Genomic DNA, 17,028 nt, shown 5'->3' on the forward strand with positions numbered 1-17,028 from the left:
AAATGACATTTTTACAACAGGTGTTAAAACCGTGTGCCGGTTTTAATTTAATTAAAAAATATTCTGACAGTAAATATTATATTATTTTACACCAATTGACACAATATTGTATGCTTAAAAGATTATCAAAAATAATTATTCATCGCAAAATTATAGTTAATACACTGTATCAAAATATATTTACTAAATGACAATTTTACAACAGTTGATAAAACCTTGTGTCGGTTTTAATTTACTTAAAAAATATTCTGACAGTAAATATTTTATTATTATACACCAATTGACACAATATTTTATGCTTAAAAGATTATCAAATATATTATTCATTGCAAAATTATAGTTAACACGCTGTATCAAAATATATTTACTAAATGACATTTTTACAACAGGTGTTAAAATTGTGTCTCGGTTTTAATTTATTTAAAAAATATTCTGACAGTAAATTTTTCATTATTTTACACCAATCGACGCAATACTGTATGCTTAAAAGATTATCGAATACAATTATTCATCGCAAAATTATAGTTAACACACTGTATCAAAATATATTTACTAAATGTCAATTTTACAGTAGTTGTTAAAACCGTGTCTACTATTTGACCACCAACTTTACCTACCATCTGACCATCAACAATATCTAACCCTTGAACACCGATTACACCTACCACCTGACTACCAACTTTATCTACCACCTGACCACCGATTTTAATGACCAAAATTTATGTCGTACTATTTATTACAATGCGAAAATTTAAAAATATGTTGCGAAGGAAGAATAAAGTTTACCGGATTCAATTTCTTCTGGTGGAGTTTCATTTAACAGCGACCTATAAATAGCTTTAGGAGTTTTATTGACGTTCGTAAGCTCTCTTATCTTTTTTTTTAGTGTCACTGTTAATGTAACCACTGTGCAGTCCATTAGACGAATGATATGTTTCTCCATTGACAGTTACATTTATGATCACGTCTTTGTTTGGTTGCGGAATTTTTTTTATTTTGAAAAAAACTGTTCAACATTCTGAAAAGCTGCACCTCGCTTCCCCATTCCAATAATCATTTTTTTACTAGTAGATTTTGATATGTAATTATAACAATAACTCAATATACATCAAAGTATTACTTTATTAAATTCTAATGCAATCAAATCGGTCTATCCTTTTGACAACCCTCTTGACTTTTCATTAACGGGTGCCACGCAACTGAAATCTTGAAAAAAAAACTATTTGAAATTTTTTAAATACTTCATTTACCTGACCACCTACCACTTGACCACCAGTTTTGTCTACCACCTGACAACCGATTTTACCTACTACTTGACCACCAACTTTACTTACCATCAGACCATCGACAATATCTACCATTTGACCCCCAACTTCATTTACCTCTTGAACACCGGCTTCACCTACTATATGACTACCAACTTCATCTACCACCTGATTACCGACTTGACCACCAACGTTACCTACCATCTGACAATCAACAATATCTACCACTTGACCATCAATTTCACCTGCCACTTGAACAACGGCTTCACCTATTATCTGACTACCAACTTCACCTACCACTTGACTACCAACTTCATCTACCACCAGACTACCAACTTCATTTACTACACGACTACTAACTTCATCTACCACTTGACCACCAACTTCACCAACCACTTGAACACCGACTTCATCTAACACTTAACCACCAGCTTCACCTACCACCTGACTACCAACATCATCTACCACCTGACCACCGACTTTATCTACCCCTTGGCCACCAACTTTATCCACACCTTGACTACCAATTTTATCTACCACTTGACCACCAACTTCACCTACTTCTTGATCCCCAACTTCATCTACCTCTTGACCATCAACTTCTCCCTCACTGTCAGCAATCGTTTTAATTTTAGAGTAAATGTATTTCAATTTTTTTATTACTTTATGGCTACGATCGACGCCAAGCGTGATACCAACTTTCACGAATATTTCACTTTGACTATAGATACATTTCGAATTTTGAGAACACTTCTTTCATTTCTTCGATGGTAAAAACAACCTTTCTATCTATTCTAATTAATGGTTGATGGAAAAGTTTGTAATTTTCATTCCAATTGTTAATAACTTGAAATTTTGAATATTTGAAATTAAACAGTTAATAAATAGAAAATATTTCTTAAAAACAGCTAAACAGATGTTGAGTATATTTTAAATGCAACAAATATTTTTTGTCTTCCAGGTTTTTTACAAACAGCTTGATATGGGAGCATAGAGCACGTTGATATAACAGTGAGCTTCAAGAAATTACTATTAAATCTACTACTTCTAAAGCAGCTACTACTACCACCACAATTACAACTACCACTACTAATACAACGACTACTACGTACTATCACTACAATTAGTACTACTTCTTATCTTCTTATATAGCCGCTAAAACTACTACTACTACGACTACTACTACGACGACTACTACTACTACTACTAATACTACTATTACTACTTGAAAAAATAAAATACACACATATGCACAAATTGTTTTAGTCTTGTGTTAATTAGCGCCCTGACAGCAAATAACCATTAAAATTTATCTCATAGCAGACTAATCAATTTGTGATTTCAACAACAAACACGTCCACTACAACTACTACTACTACTACTACTACACCACATCTACTACCACTATTATCTTGTAAAATAACAAAATAAATACTGTCAGAATATTTTTTAAATAAATTAAAACCGAACCACGTAAATATATTTTGATACATCGTGTTAACTATAATTTTGCGATAAATAAATATATTTAATAATTTTATAAGCATACAATATCGTGTCGATTGGTTTAAAATAATAAAATATTTACTGTCAGAATATTTTTTAAATAAATTAAAACCGAGACATGGTTTTAACAACTGATGTAAAAATGTCATTTAGTAAATATATTTTGATACAGCGTGTTAACTATAATTTTGCGATGAATAAATATATGTAATAATTTTTTAAGCATACAATATTGTGTCGATTGGCGTAAAATAACAAAATATTTACTGTCAGAATATTTTTTAAATGATTTAAAAACACAGACAGAATTTCTTAAACGAAATTCGTTCGCTAACATTTATTCGATCAAATAAAATCGTAATTTTTTTTAAGTTAAAACACGTGTTTTTAAATTTGCATGTGCATCATGCATTAATGATTTCTTTAACTTCTTAAATTTCTCCATTTCAACTCAAAAGTCTTTCGGCACTCCATATTTATATGTCGTTGATCGTGAAATTTGAAAATCACTTTCATGAAACTGGTGTTACGGACGTCAAGTTAGCAATAATAATAAGATTGTCTGAAACTATGGAAAGTCTTAAATATATTGAAACATATATAATATACATGTATATTATTTCAATAAATCTCACCCATATATCCATGATCCTACCACATTTTACAATTTTCACATTTTTGTAGCTTATAAAAAAATATTCAATCATTTAAAAAAAATTTTATTCATTATAATTCTTTTATAATTGATTTATTTCATGCACTTGCTTAATTTTTATACGTATTTAGTATCTTGGATTAATTTGTTTTAATAAATCTAAACACCTATTACTATTCCTCCCTTTATCTTACCTGATTCTAAAACTTTTGAAGTTTTCCACAAGTTTCGTAGTCTAGGCTTAATTTTTGATTTTAGTATGTCTCTTCTCAGATTAATAGTGTTGCTAGAAGTTCCTACTTTCATCTACGTGGAATACAAAAACTTTTGGCTTTTCTTTATAATCCTACTCTTCTCCTTCTTTTTACTTCGTTAGTCTTATCTAGGATTGATTATTGTAACTCGCTCTACTATGGTCTTTCTGATTCTACACTCTATCCTTTAAGTAAAGTTTTTAACTCTGCTGCTTGTCTAGTTGCTCGTGCCCCTTTCTTTTCTCATATATCTTTATATCTTGTTCTCTTGCATTAGCTACCTATAAAATAAATTTTTTTTAAAATTTGCTCATTTATGTATAAGTTTCAATTTAAATTATTTCTTAAGTACTTATCAGATATATTAATTGAACGTAAATACTCCAGTTTACGATCGTTTTCTTGTTCTCACTTCTTCTTAACTTGTGTTAAACACTCTTTTGCTGAATCTGCTTTTGCTTTTTTTGGCTCTTTTTTCTGGACTTCTCTACTTAGGTGACTACTTATCTATCACTCACAAACTTCTGAGCGGATTTCAAGACCCATCTGTATGCAAAATTCATTGAGGAGAGCTGTTGAACATTGTGAAAATAGCGCTTTATAAGTTAATTGATTGATTGATTTTTTTGGTTTTTTGGGTGTGCATATAGGATATAGATTTGAGATTTAAGATTGTCTTCCTTAACAGCACGATTAATTTAATAAAAATATTAAAATGAATACGGTTTTCAAATAATAAATAGATATTTCACAATAAATCATAAAAACGTTAAAATTGTAAAATTTGATAAATTTTTTCATGGAAACTAAAGATTGGGACTAGACTCAAAAGCACACTGAAAATGTGCGCGAATGGTTTTGAGGGCCTGTAAAGGTAAGTATATATTCTAAGTATATGATTGTGGCAGACTTTTACGTTTAGCGTGATGGCGGCACGTTTTCTCGGTGGTTTTGTAATTTGGGTGGATTCTTGTTTTTTGCTTCTGAACAAGTGAGTTCTCTTCTTTTTTACTATGACAATTTTTTTTCTATATCTTTCTACATCTTTTTCTTTAACTTGTAAATATTATTATGTCTTATTCTAGAGACTTTCTCTTAGGCCTCTCTAACACTCTTTTGGCTCCGACGAGAGTAGTTCGGCGGCGAATTTTTTACTTTAATCTTAGGTCTAATAATAACAATAAAAACAATAAATCTAACTCTAACAAAAAAATAAATATAGTTAGTAACCATAATTATATCAATAATAATAATGCTAATAGCAAATATAATAGGATTAATTTTATTAAATCCCACTCTAATGTAATTAATACCAATGATAAGAATAATTATTCTAATTCTATTAGTTTGAATAATATAACTAGATTTAAAAGTACCAATATCCAACCTACCTCTACATTCTCACTGTTTAATATTAACCTAAGATCAATTAATAAAAAATAGCTCTATATCCATCAAATAATCTCTTCCTCCTTACCTGATTTTTTTACTTTTACTGAAACTTGGCACGAGGACTCTAACTCTTCCTCTCTTATTCTTGCTACTGATGGTTACACCTTCCTTGAACTCTCTAGACCTCCAAAAAATCTTCTATCATCTTCTCATTCTTCTTATGGGGGTAACTGTTTATTTTATAAATCTCTATTTACTGCTTACATTAATACTTCCTTTAATTTTTCGTCTTTTGAATGACTTGCTGTATCTTTTAAGTCTTCTTCTCTATCTTTTTATATTGCAATAATCTATCGCCCTCCTTCTTCTTCTCTCACTTTATTTTTAGATGAATTCTACTCACTCGCTGTATCTCTCTACTCTTTTTCTATTCCTTTCTACATCTCTGGTGATTTCAACTTGCACTTCAATAATTTATCATGTTCTTACACTCGTAGATTTAATGATATTTTGTCTCTTTTTAACTTAACTCAATATTGTTCTTTTCCTACCCATACTTCTGGTAACACTATTGATTTTATTATAGCTTCATCTTTTTCTAAGCCTATTAATATCTCTGCTAGCTCTGTTCCTTATTCTGATCACCTCCTTATTGAATCTGTTTTTTCATTAGATTTTCTTCCTTCAAATTCATCTATGTCTATTTCTAAAAGATGCTGGTCTTCTTTTAATAAAGATATTTTTCTTCAATCTCTTACTGAAACTATTTTTGATACTACCTTATTTTCTGATGTTGATGATTTTGTCTATGCTTTTAATATCTACATTACTTCTATTCTGGATAAGCTTATTCCTCTTAAATCTTTTACTTATAGGCTCTATTCTCGTAAGGCTCCTTGGTTCAAAATTCATTGAGGAGCGCTGTTGAACATCGCGGAAATAGTGCTTTATAAGCTAATTGATTGATTGATTGACTTTGAAGTTTATTTCATTTTAAAAACAAAACTAACACATTTTTCCGTATTGCGTCAATTTTAAATTTATATTTCAAACAAACAAACAAATTAAATTACTTTTTACGAATGAAAACATAGTAAACCTTAAATTCAACGTCAAGGAGATAAAAAATTTTAACAACATCTAATTGCCCCGCTCAGAGCCTCGTCTAAGTAATTTTCACTAAGTGACAAAGTTTTAAAAGTTTTGGAAATTATAATTATAGTATAAATTCTTTTCAAATCACGGGTGCCTAATAGATATTGCATCAACTTTCTAATGAAGAATACAATTCTTCAATCTTGCGGTAAAAACATAGATTACAAGCCTAAGGAATAAGCTAATTTGAACCAGGAATGGGCTAATGACAAAACGTCTAATTTAAATTGTCAATAAAAAATTGTTCATGATTTTGTTTATGTAAATGTTGATGCGTTAAAAATGCACATGCACTCTTTTGTCAATTTGAAATAAGTGACATTTTTTTTATTAACGACACAGTATCACAAAAAAACAATTGATGTTAAATTAGCTAATCACAAGTTATTTTCAGTGTTAAAAAATTTTTTTACAAATTCCCTGTTTCGGTAAAGTTTATCATCTGGTAGAGTCGATCGTCTCGTTTTTGAAGAAAGAAAATCAGCCACCACTGGCCGAGGATCAAAATTTGCGGTACCTATAGCATTTAAAGCAATGCATAATCGGTCATTCACAGTATTTCTCGACATAGATGATCGAAGGTCGCTTTTTAATTCTGTTTGGCATGAAATTATCCGTTCCGTGATCATGCTGTGAGGACAAGTTATAAGAAATGTTTGAACCAGCTTGTTTAAAAGAGACGACGGTGTTGTTTTTTGTAGCAATAATTACAACTTGCTTTCATGCGGCTTAAAAGATGAAGCACCAAATAATGAATAGTAACCAACAGCATCATCTACAAATTCTGAAACATAATTATCACCAAAAATATCTGATACAATTTGCCGACCGGCTTTGATCATTGCTTCAGCATTTTCAGCATTGGCAACATCTATAATTGCCTTTACTTGTAAATTCTGATCGACATCCAACCTTCTCTCAAGGAAGTTTTTTGCACATGTGATTACCTCAAGACGCACATTTCTATTGCGTGTTGTAACATACAAGTTTTTCACATTTCTCTGAAATTGATTATCATTTGCTTCAGTTTGCAATGACTGTGTAGATGCAAGTCCACTATTATTTTGTAACTTTTCTTCATATCCCCCATCATAGAAAGACGCTGAAGTACGTGGTCGCGTTTTTGCATCAAATCAGCCAAGGTAACAAACGTGCGTTGAGCTTCTTTTTGTAAATCGCAAGATATCCAAAGCAACAGCACTCATGTTTAAGTTGAATGAAGTTTGGGACCAATCCTTCAGAAAACCTCTTGCTCTTTGCTTTTCATTATTTTCACCTTGTTGTACAACTGTCTTCCAGTAAGCGCACATCATCTGATGATTAGACAGAACTGCAAGTACAACATTGGCAAGGTGTTCCGCAAAACGAACTTCATGATGCCGTGGAAAATATTTAGCAGTCTCACCCAAACTTGCAGCAATTTCATGCAGGTTTTTTGTCGGTAGCTTGATCCACGAAAATAAGTAGCGACATTTTTTATATCTGTTAACCAATGACGAAACTCCGGAACCACGTTTTCAACGCTTTCAAAAGCCAGGTCAGATCTGTGAGCTATGCCCCAAAGTGTCAACATGTTGTGCCCTAAATATTCAGACATCTTTACCCACAACCCTCCGTGACGTCCAGTATTTGAATTTTCCCCATCTGTCGTAAGACCCACCATCTTTGCTTTAATGACATCTTCAATTTCAAGATACTGGAAACGTTTCTGCAAAGCATCGACCATCCCAATTACTCCTCTTAACTCACTGTGGCATTCACCAAGAAAACTATCTTTCATCTCAAAATTAGTGTTGTCCATGTATCGGGCAGTAACAAACAGACTGTCAGCATTGTATTTATCAACAGATTTCTCAATTTGCAGGGCGACACAGTCTGCGATTTTCAATGCTTGAATAACTCTGCTCAATTCATGCTTGGACACAAATGATAATATCTCTCTGTACCGGTCAGGATTTCTGTAATGCAATGCTGACTGGGGTGGATTAAACGCCACAAAGTCACAATCAAGACCATGATCAATGTATTGCTTAACTTGGTTTTCTGCATGCATTTGTGCTAGTGAACGACTTGGCCAAGACCAAGCTGACAGCGTTTTGGTTACTGAATCATTGTGTACATCAACTGTAAGGCGAATAAGAGTTGATATCAGTTCAATATTGTGTTGTTTCAAAATTTTTACCCATGGATGTTTGTTAGATTGTGCGGCTCATTGCTTTCGTGCAAGATCGGCCCGTTGTGCAGCACTATGAGCATCACCTTTCAAGTAATCAATAGTTTTTTGAAGCTGTTGCATGCCGTCACACCGAACACCATCAGCTATTGGGACAGTACCATTTCGAGCATACTTTTTAGCTTCAGAAATGTTATCGTAGCACAGTTTGCATTTTAGACTTTTACGAGAACCCAGTTTTATTGCTTTCAGTTCTGAATGGTGTTTCTGCAACCAAGCAGCATCAAGTTTGAAGCTTTTGTACCACTGTCCAAAAGGTGCAAAATCTTTGGAGATGATCTGATCAAAAGGTAACGATGTATGTGTGACTTGAGAAACACATTCTGCCTGTATAGGTACTTTTGATTTTGCTGCTGAGATACTATTTGTTACTGATGTAGAGTGATCAGGTAAAGTGGTGTTATAAAAGATATTCTCAGGGTCAAATTGTTCATTCTGATTAGGGACTGTTGTTGCAATGGAATGGTTAAAAAAACTGTTTATTTTTCTTTGTTTTTTAGGATAATGAGAGCTTGATTTTGCTATATCATTCTGTGCAGTAGTTGCTGACATTTTTAACGTAAACCTTCCTGCAAAAAATAATTTAACGAAACATTTAATTAATTAAAAACTGTCTATTTTAAAATCATAAATATTAAAACATTTGAATATTTAAAGTTTCGTTTTCAATTTGCTTTGCAATTTTTTTAAATATTGAATCAAATATATATAAATATTATATAATATTGAATAAATTATTATATTTATTATTAATATATTATTATTCAATTATATAAATATAGAATCAAAGATTCAATAAAACAATTTCAAAATTGTTAAATCACTTAAATCCAAAAAAAAACAAATTCTATACCACTACTACCTTATAACTAAACATTTAACCGTATTATCTATATACATTTCAAATTATAAATTTATGTGCCTTTGAATTTTGAACCGTTTTTTACGTTTGGTTTCGTTTACTTTACGCGTACGTGTGATTAGTCATTAGTGACGTTACCCGGCGAAATTACGAAATTATGAGAAATACATTCAAATTTGTAAAAAAATGCTATCAAAATATAATTTATTTAACAAAATATTTATTTAACAAAAAAAAAAAGATTTCTCTATTCTTCAAATTTGAACCATTGCTGTTGTAATTATTTTAATCAGAAAATTTTATTAATTTTTAAATAGTACTCCGTCGTCTCGTCAAGGAAAGCAACCAAAGATATTATATATATAAGGATTGAAAAAACATACGAATTAATTGACGTTGGTTGATACATCAGATTTCTATGCTTATATATAAATATATGAGGCCAGCTTTTATAATTTTGAAAATCAATTTTTTCGTAATTAAATTGTAATACAAAATTGCTGTCACCCAGTGGCACGAAATCAACATTACTGGGTGACAAAAATCAACGCTGGGTAGTATTTTTGTTTCCCAGTTACAATGTTAAACAAGGCCCTGGCCCCGCTTTTAGAAGATTCACATTGAAAACCAAAGTAAAGATAGCTTATCAGTGCTCAAACGTCTTGAAACTGCAAAAGAAGAAATAGTATAAAATATTTCAAGTATTAAAATCGATAAACTAATCCAAATTGCTTTTAAACAGCTTATAAAACTTCAAATATAGATACAAAAACGACATTTGTCCGCCATCGTGAACTGTACTGGTGAGCATTTAACTCCGTTAAGAAATATTTATAACAGAGATAACATATCGGCAAATGTCTACACTTAACTATACTTTAATAAATTACACATAAAAACAATGTAAAATTAACGCTGCTGAGATGTGGTTTTTGTAAAGAATTATGAAAATTAGTTGAACCCCTCATACTTCGAATGAGGATGTATTAAAACAATCTGGTTATGAAAAGAGAAAATTACAACGTGATTACGCCTTACGTAATATATGAATTTAATTGCCCACTTGACGGCTATGCACGTCAACATGACTCATATATCGGGATTACTACTACCTCATTGACTAGAAGGCTTGTGTTGTTAGAGTGTTGCTATCAAATCCCATTTGGACTCAACACACTCATTCACTATTAGCCGTGAAATCCTTGACAGTAACACCAAAGTAATATACCGGAAGCAGGCCTAATTGACATCAATAAACCAAAAATAAATATACAACAAAAAATGACAACCTCACTTCCAACCCGGCGCATAACCAACAACGAAAACAAAGAAGTAATAAAAACTAGTATTGTAAATAGTGACAAAGAAGAATTTGATACTATCGATGAAGAAAAGGAGACCAAAGAAGATGACCAGCCAATAAAAAAACCTGACACCTAATTTTCATCTAAGTTCACTTTGACAAAGTCAATCTCCATCTAAGTTCATTTTGACAAAGTCAATATTTCCCTATATAAACAGCTGAAAGCACTGATGATGATTCATTCGGAATCGAAATATGGCCTTATTTGCAGCATGAATTCGGAAAATAAGTTTATTTTGAATTTTAATAAACTAAACGTTCACCAAAAAACTGTAGTGAGAAAAATTGAAAAAACGAACTACAAACATATTAACGCCAAACATTCGGTAGAATTTATAGAATATTGTAAAAATTATGGTCTATTACCAACATAGATTTATGAATAAACTATGAAATTTTAAAATTTGATGAATTTGATAGTGATGTTCATGGAAACTAAGTTTATGACCAGACTCTAAAGCGCACTAAAAATGTACGCCAGTGCTTTCGAGAGGCAGTATATTATTGTTAGTTGTTGATGATATATTTTATATCTTTTGACCTGCGTATTGACCTGACCTGGTTATATAATGTTTTGTTTGTCGTTGTGTTTCTTAGCTTCGTCAAAATCAGATTCGTCAGTCGACCGATTTCCAGTTTTTCTACGGTATTTGCGAGGAAAGGAATTAGAGTTTTAATTTAATGGCTTTTAATAAGAAAAACAACGTTAGTATTTTTATTCCTAGTTTTAAAAACCTGAGATCAGTTCTGGATTTTTCCAGCATTATTTATTTTTGTTTTATTTTTATAAATCGTTTACTTACGTCTTACAACATCTAAAACTAAATCTAAACTAAAGGCACGGTACCCGATTCTGTATGCTAAAAAAATTATAAACACGGCGGCGACCATTTTTGAACGCCGAAACTTGAGACGTGATTTAAAATAAATGGAGGGTATTGAATAAGATGTGAATAGGTGTAAAAGTAAATTTATTTTAATAACGCCAAATAAATTTAAATTCCTTTTCTTGATAATTGGCCAGTTAGTTCAGTGCCGGTGCGTCCTGGTGCATGGAAGTATGCATTAAAGCCAGTGCTATAAGGTGTGCGAGTTTGCTTTGGCGAACACATCGTCGAGATGCTATAACACATGAGAAATCCACACGACAAATTAAACGTTTTAATGCAATAAGAAATGAGTTTAAGTTGTGAGAAACTCGCACATTGAATTCGAAATGCTATAAGGCGAGCGAATCACGAGTGGGCAAATACAACATTTAGTTGATGTAAAGCGTGAGGATAGCACGACGATTTTGACGTTGAGTTGAAAATAGGAATTATAAGTCGTGTTGAACCTGCACATCGAGCTCGACATTGAGTTGCTATAAGGCATGCGAATCACGAGCGGGTAAATACAACGTTTAGGTGGTGAAAAGTGAGAATCGCACTACGAATTCGACGCTGAGATGGCTGAAGCCTGTACAACAAAGTTTACGCTAGTTTGATGTTACAGGACGCTGTCAACGCGCAAACTTTGAAGTTTATCAAGACAATATAAAGCATTTTTGTTATAGAATGATAATTTTAAAAATAAAAAATTTTTCAACTTTTGAATCATTATTTTAATTAAACTTTTGATCGCTTTCCTAATTTCAGGTTAGATTACCACCAGAGGTCAATAGAATTTTGTTTATAAAAAATCTCCCTTACAAAATTACAGCAGAAGAAATGTACGATATTTTTGGAAAATATGGAGCCATCAGACAAATTAGAGTGTTAGCAAAATTTATTTTCCATTTCCAGTTTTTTATTTGATAAGGCTTTTTTATTATTATCATGTGTTTTAATGCATGTTATAATAAAAAGGTACAACTTTTAAAAAAATTACTATAAAAAATTAATCTTTTGAAAAATATTTTAAAAATTGTTTGTTCATGTTGAGTTTGGACAAAATGGCAGGAAAGTTGAATTTGAACATATTTCTATGTTCTTTGTGGATTGGCTATAGCAATTTAGATAAAACTGAATTTAAAATATCTATAATGAAATGTTATCAAATCAAAGATGTTCATCCAATTAAAAATGTTTTTATTTTAAAAATTTCAATTATTTGTTCCTTTTAAATTTTAATTGTTTTAAAATCAGAGGTAACACAACCGAGACTAAGGGAACTGCATTCGTCATATATGAAGATATATTTGATGCTAAGAATGCCTGTGATCATTTATCTGGCTTTAATGTCTGCAACAGATATTTAGTGGTCCTGTATTACCAGCCAAACAAAGTTTGTAATTTTCATGTAATTTTTAAATGCTAAAATACACAAATGTTTAAATTCAACAGCACTAACGTAATTATTTAAAATCATTTCCATTAAAAAAATTTTGTTTCAGTGCTCGTTTTTTTAATTCTTACATTTATTATATCCATATTTGTAATAGTATTTTTGAACTTTTTTGGATTTGTTTCCAAACTGATGACACTTTCCAGAGCTGGATAAAAATATCCGATTCTAACACCTTGCTCGTAACTCAAAATTTCTTACGTTTTAAATGCTAGTCAATTTGTTGTTAATAATAATTTCATAGTTATCATTCATTTTTTCTTTCATTTTTGTGCCACAAAGCTATTTTTGATGCTTATGCAGCACCAAATTAAAAAAATTAGCTTAATATATACTATTTTCGTTAACAAAAATTGTTTTCAACAGCAATATAAAAAGACAGATGTGCAGAAGAAAGCAGAAGAACTTGATAACATGAAAGAAAAATATGGATTGAGCACACCAGAATTTAAATAATGATTAATTGCAATAATTTAACATGTACATATTTATCAAAACGGAAAAGTATTCAAATAAAAGTTTGTTTTGCACATTGATTAATTTAGGTCACGTTTTTCGGAGGGCCATCATTGTGTCAATATCCCATAAAATTGTCCTCATAAGATCGATGAGCTCTTTCAGTTCAATATTCTTCGCTTGAATTTGCTAGAAAAAGTAAAATGTCATTATACAGTATTAATTGAATAAAAAACCTCTGAGGAGTCAATTAAAGTACATAAAGCATTGTCGAAACGCCCATATAGTTTACTTAACATATTTTTATAGCTTAATTCATATAGAAAAATAAATTATATATATATGTGCCGAAGACCACATTTTATACAGTATTGTATCAATTCTACCGAATTATTGGCCTTAATCAATTTTAAGTTTGTATTCTCATTGGTGAATTGTTAAATTTAACCAAATCGGTCAAATATACTAGGTTATTTATCTTTTTCAAGCTTTCGAATTGGTTTTTTCAATCAAAATCGTAAATTTCTAAGTCGTTTTTATAGGTATATTTTTCCTACATTTTGATGTCATCTTCAGGGTGGGCATCAGAAATTTAGTTTTATTTCTTTTTCATAAATACATATATATATATAAAGCTGATGACGATGCTAAAACGCCGCCAAACATTCAATAGAAGAAGCAAACGTTAAATAATGAAATTATATTATGCCATATATGTTTGAAATGAATTGTTCTTAGCACTGAGGAGCTAAAGTTGTGCTTATCAGAACTAACTGAAGTTGTGTATCTCCCATAGATTTACGTACTTTTATTTTTTGTGTTTTTCCACAAAAGTTTTGTTTCTTCACTAATTTGTTTCAGGCTTAAAAAGTAATCCTGACATTTATTCTTTTTTAAAAGGATTAACTTTGGGAATTTTCTTATCAAGCTTGATTCTAGATGTTTTCTCATTTTTTCACTTTTTAAAAAATAGGACGTTAGATTTTGAACTGACATTATACACAATACACTAAATTTTCCAGAAAACTAAACCCAACAATACTATCAATGGGATAACATCTCTGTTAAATACAATTTGAGCAACGCAATGGATAAATATTAGCAGCAGCAACATGACAAAATGATATTAGCATCATAAGGGATATGTAAGAAACCTCTGTTAGCTTCGATTCTTCATCCGACCTTATATTTTGTGTTGTGAAATCCTGGCACTTGTCTTTCATCGGCAAATAACTCTGGAGAGTTATTTTTCAAAAATTATTTTAAAAGGTTACTGTACATTAATTTATTTAAACAATCCAATGATGATAAAGTATACTGGCAAACAAAAATTTGCCTCAAAATGGCAGAGTTGAAAGTAATAGGTAAAAATAGTAATGTAACTAAAAATTGTTGAGTTATAAAATATGGACTTTAATTTTCCAAGATATAAAACAAATCCTAAATAATTTTCATCAATATATAAATAATCATATATAGAAAAACAAAATTGCTTTTAGATAATTTTGTATATAAAATAACTCATCATTTAGATTTGACCAGAACTAACATTGTAAAAAATTTTAGAATTTTTAAAGAAATTCTAATTAAAAAATTTTTGACATTTGTTTAGATTGAATTAGATCTTAATATAAAATCAAATATAAAATCAAATATAATAATAAATAACCTGCAAGCACAACGAAAATTAAACAATAAATCCTACATCAAATAAAATAGGAAAATTAAGAAAAAAAGATAAGGTTTTGAAATCAGCCAAGAAATTTTTCACAAACCCTTTATAAATGATTTAAACATGCGACAAACAACATGAAAAAAATAATCATTTAGTTGGATGAAGGGTTAGGCACATCCTACTCATATTATACTTTTATTATTGAAAAGAATCATCAATTTGTAAGCCATTCTTTAAGCTCCAACTGTTACTAAAGCACTTCAACCAAAATTTCAACACAAATTCGGTCTTTTACAACTCCTACTTCCAACCTCAAAATTGACAGAATTGAGCAGAACGAGCCATTTAATTGAAATTTTTTTAACACACTGTCATACAAGCGAGGATTGAAACAACTGACCTTCTTTGTATAACTTGTTTGTATCCACCAGCTACATAAATACATCAACCACAACAAACATGACAATAACAATAATAAATCATGAGTAAAAATTTACCTCAATGGGCTTATGTTCCAAATATTTTGTCATATTACATACAGAATCATAGACATAATGTAGTCTTTGAAAAGCGATCTCTATTTTGTGAAGACTGTCTTCCAATCGACTTTTTCTTTCATTTGGAACCAGCTGTGATTAAACACATCAAATATAAAAGTATTCACAAATCTGTTATTTTTATTTAATACACACTCAGACCATTGAAAAAAGCAATTTATTTTATTCATTAAAAAAACTCATTTATTCAATTATGATGCAATGCATCATTTGAAATTAGTTCTAAAAACGTATGACAAGGCAAACTTTTTAATTTTTGAGTAAGTTAATGCACCTACATGGATGTGAATATGAAATATTATACGAACTTGAATAGACTTTAATTGTCCAAAAATATCATAGCTTTTATGCATAATCTCTTGAACAAGTTCTTGACCATATTTGCACATAGCGACAGGTGTTAACTTTTTAGAAGGTGATTCAAAATTTATTGCAATGGAAGAACTTTGATTGGGTGTTTGTCCAGGTGGAGCCGATGAAGCTGCCTGTGACATATTTGTGATTGACTGACTGTTTGACATCATTTTTTTTGGCTCTGAAAAATTTTTCAAAAATTTTTTAATTATAACCTTTGTCATGAAACAATAACAAAATTCCAAATCCACAGAAAAGGAAAGGGTTTAAGCATACATCTTAATGAAACTAAACAATATTCCACACAATTCCAAAAAAGAGTAAGCACCATCTAATCAATGCTGCGCACTGACTTGAGCGTACACACGTCTAATCAATGGCACACACTACACACTGCACGCTGACTCAAACTTGGGTGGCTAGAATAATTTTGGATTTAAAAAACTGCACATTAGAAATGATTCAAATTCAAACCATATATTCATCCTAGATTATTATTTTCTAATTTATTTTACAATTTGAGTTTAATTATTTAAAGCTCATTTTGAAATTTTTGACTAATTTCACTCACTTTACATTGTAAAGTTTACAAAGCTAACATTTTTTTTGTTTATTCATTTTTACTGCATTAATTGACTTTTAAAATACATTGATTAACCATTCGTAAATGCATTTTTTATTATTAATAATTAACCACAAAAGAATAAATAGTTTTATTTCTTTTATTAAAAATGCTTTGCTTTATAAAAAAATTAGTTTGTATACAAAAAATTTTTTTTTTGAAAAATCGTGCGGCCTGCTACTATAATTTAATAAAAATAATTTAAAATAAATAAATACCTACCCATGCATAATTCTTAGGTAAGTAATTTAATACAAGTTAATTCTTAGGTAAGTTTTTTAGATCATTACTTGTCAAATATGGCTTATTATGGAGTGGTTAACAGGGTTAGGGTTAGGGCCTCCATGATCCTCA

At 30.5% G+C, this 17,028-nt stretch overlaps 4 protein-coding genes across 4 annotated transcripts in view; 1 reads left to right on the plus strand and 3 right to left on the minus strand.

Moving 5' to 3' along the window:
- Nucleotides 1-848: 848 nt before the first annotated feature.
- On the minus strand, nt 849-2,025 carry HELRODRAFT_164178 (hypothetical protein; the record flags this gene model as incomplete). The annotated part of the gene is made up of 4 exons (XM_009029184.1): nt 849-967; nt 1,307-1,469; nt 1,707-1,875; nt 1,997-2,025. 4 exons carry the CDS (start codon nt 2,023-2,025, stop codon nt 849-851), a joined length of 480 nt encoding a protein of 159 aa, XP_009027432.1.
- A 4,748-nt stretch (nt 2,026-6,773) lies between these two features.
- HELRODRAFT_164179 (hypothetical protein) lies at nt 6,774-9,012 on the minus strand (the record flags this gene model as incomplete). The annotated part of the gene is made up of 4 exons (XM_009029185.1): nt 6,774-6,892; nt 7,057-7,190; nt 7,598-8,351; nt 8,487-9,012. 4 exons carry the CDS (start codon nt 9,010-9,012, stop codon nt 6,774-6,776), a joined length of 1,533 nt encoding a protein of 510 aa, XP_009027433.1.
- Nucleotides 9,013-12,322: 3,310 nt separating this feature from the next.
- HELRODRAFT_68671 (hypothetical protein) lies at nt 12,323-13,466 on the plus strand (the record flags this gene model as incomplete). The annotated part of the gene is made up of 3 exons (XM_009028941.1): nt 12,323-12,441; nt 12,812-12,950; nt 13,377-13,466. Coding segments are annotated over 3 exons (348 nt in total), but the record flags the coding sequence as incomplete, so codon positions are not given.
- Nucleotides 13,467-13,556: 90 nt separating this feature from the next.
- The window catches only part of HELRODRAFT_164180 (hypothetical protein), a gene marked incomplete at both ends in the record, with an annotated part of 6,710 nt that continues 3,238 nt past the window's right edge, over nt 13,557-17,028 (minus strand). Inside the window, 4 exons of the mRNA XM_009029186.1 lie at nt 13,557-13,655; nt 14,621-14,701; nt 15,639-15,770; nt 16,007-16,233. Coding sequence (XP_009027434.1) covers nt 13,557-13,655; nt 14,621-14,701; nt 15,639-15,770; nt 16,007-16,233 — 539 coding nt within the window. The remainder of the gene's footprint in view (nt 13,656-14,620; nt 14,702-15,638; nt 15,771-16,006; nt 16,234-17,028) is intronic.

Source organism: Helobdella robusta, assembly GCF_000326865.2.
Source record: "Helobdella robusta unplaced genomic scaffold HELROscaffold_6, whole genome shotgun sequence".
Lineage (NCBI taxonomy): Eukaryota > Metazoa > Annelida > Clitellata > Rhynchobdellida > Glossiphoniidae > Helobdella > Helobdella robusta.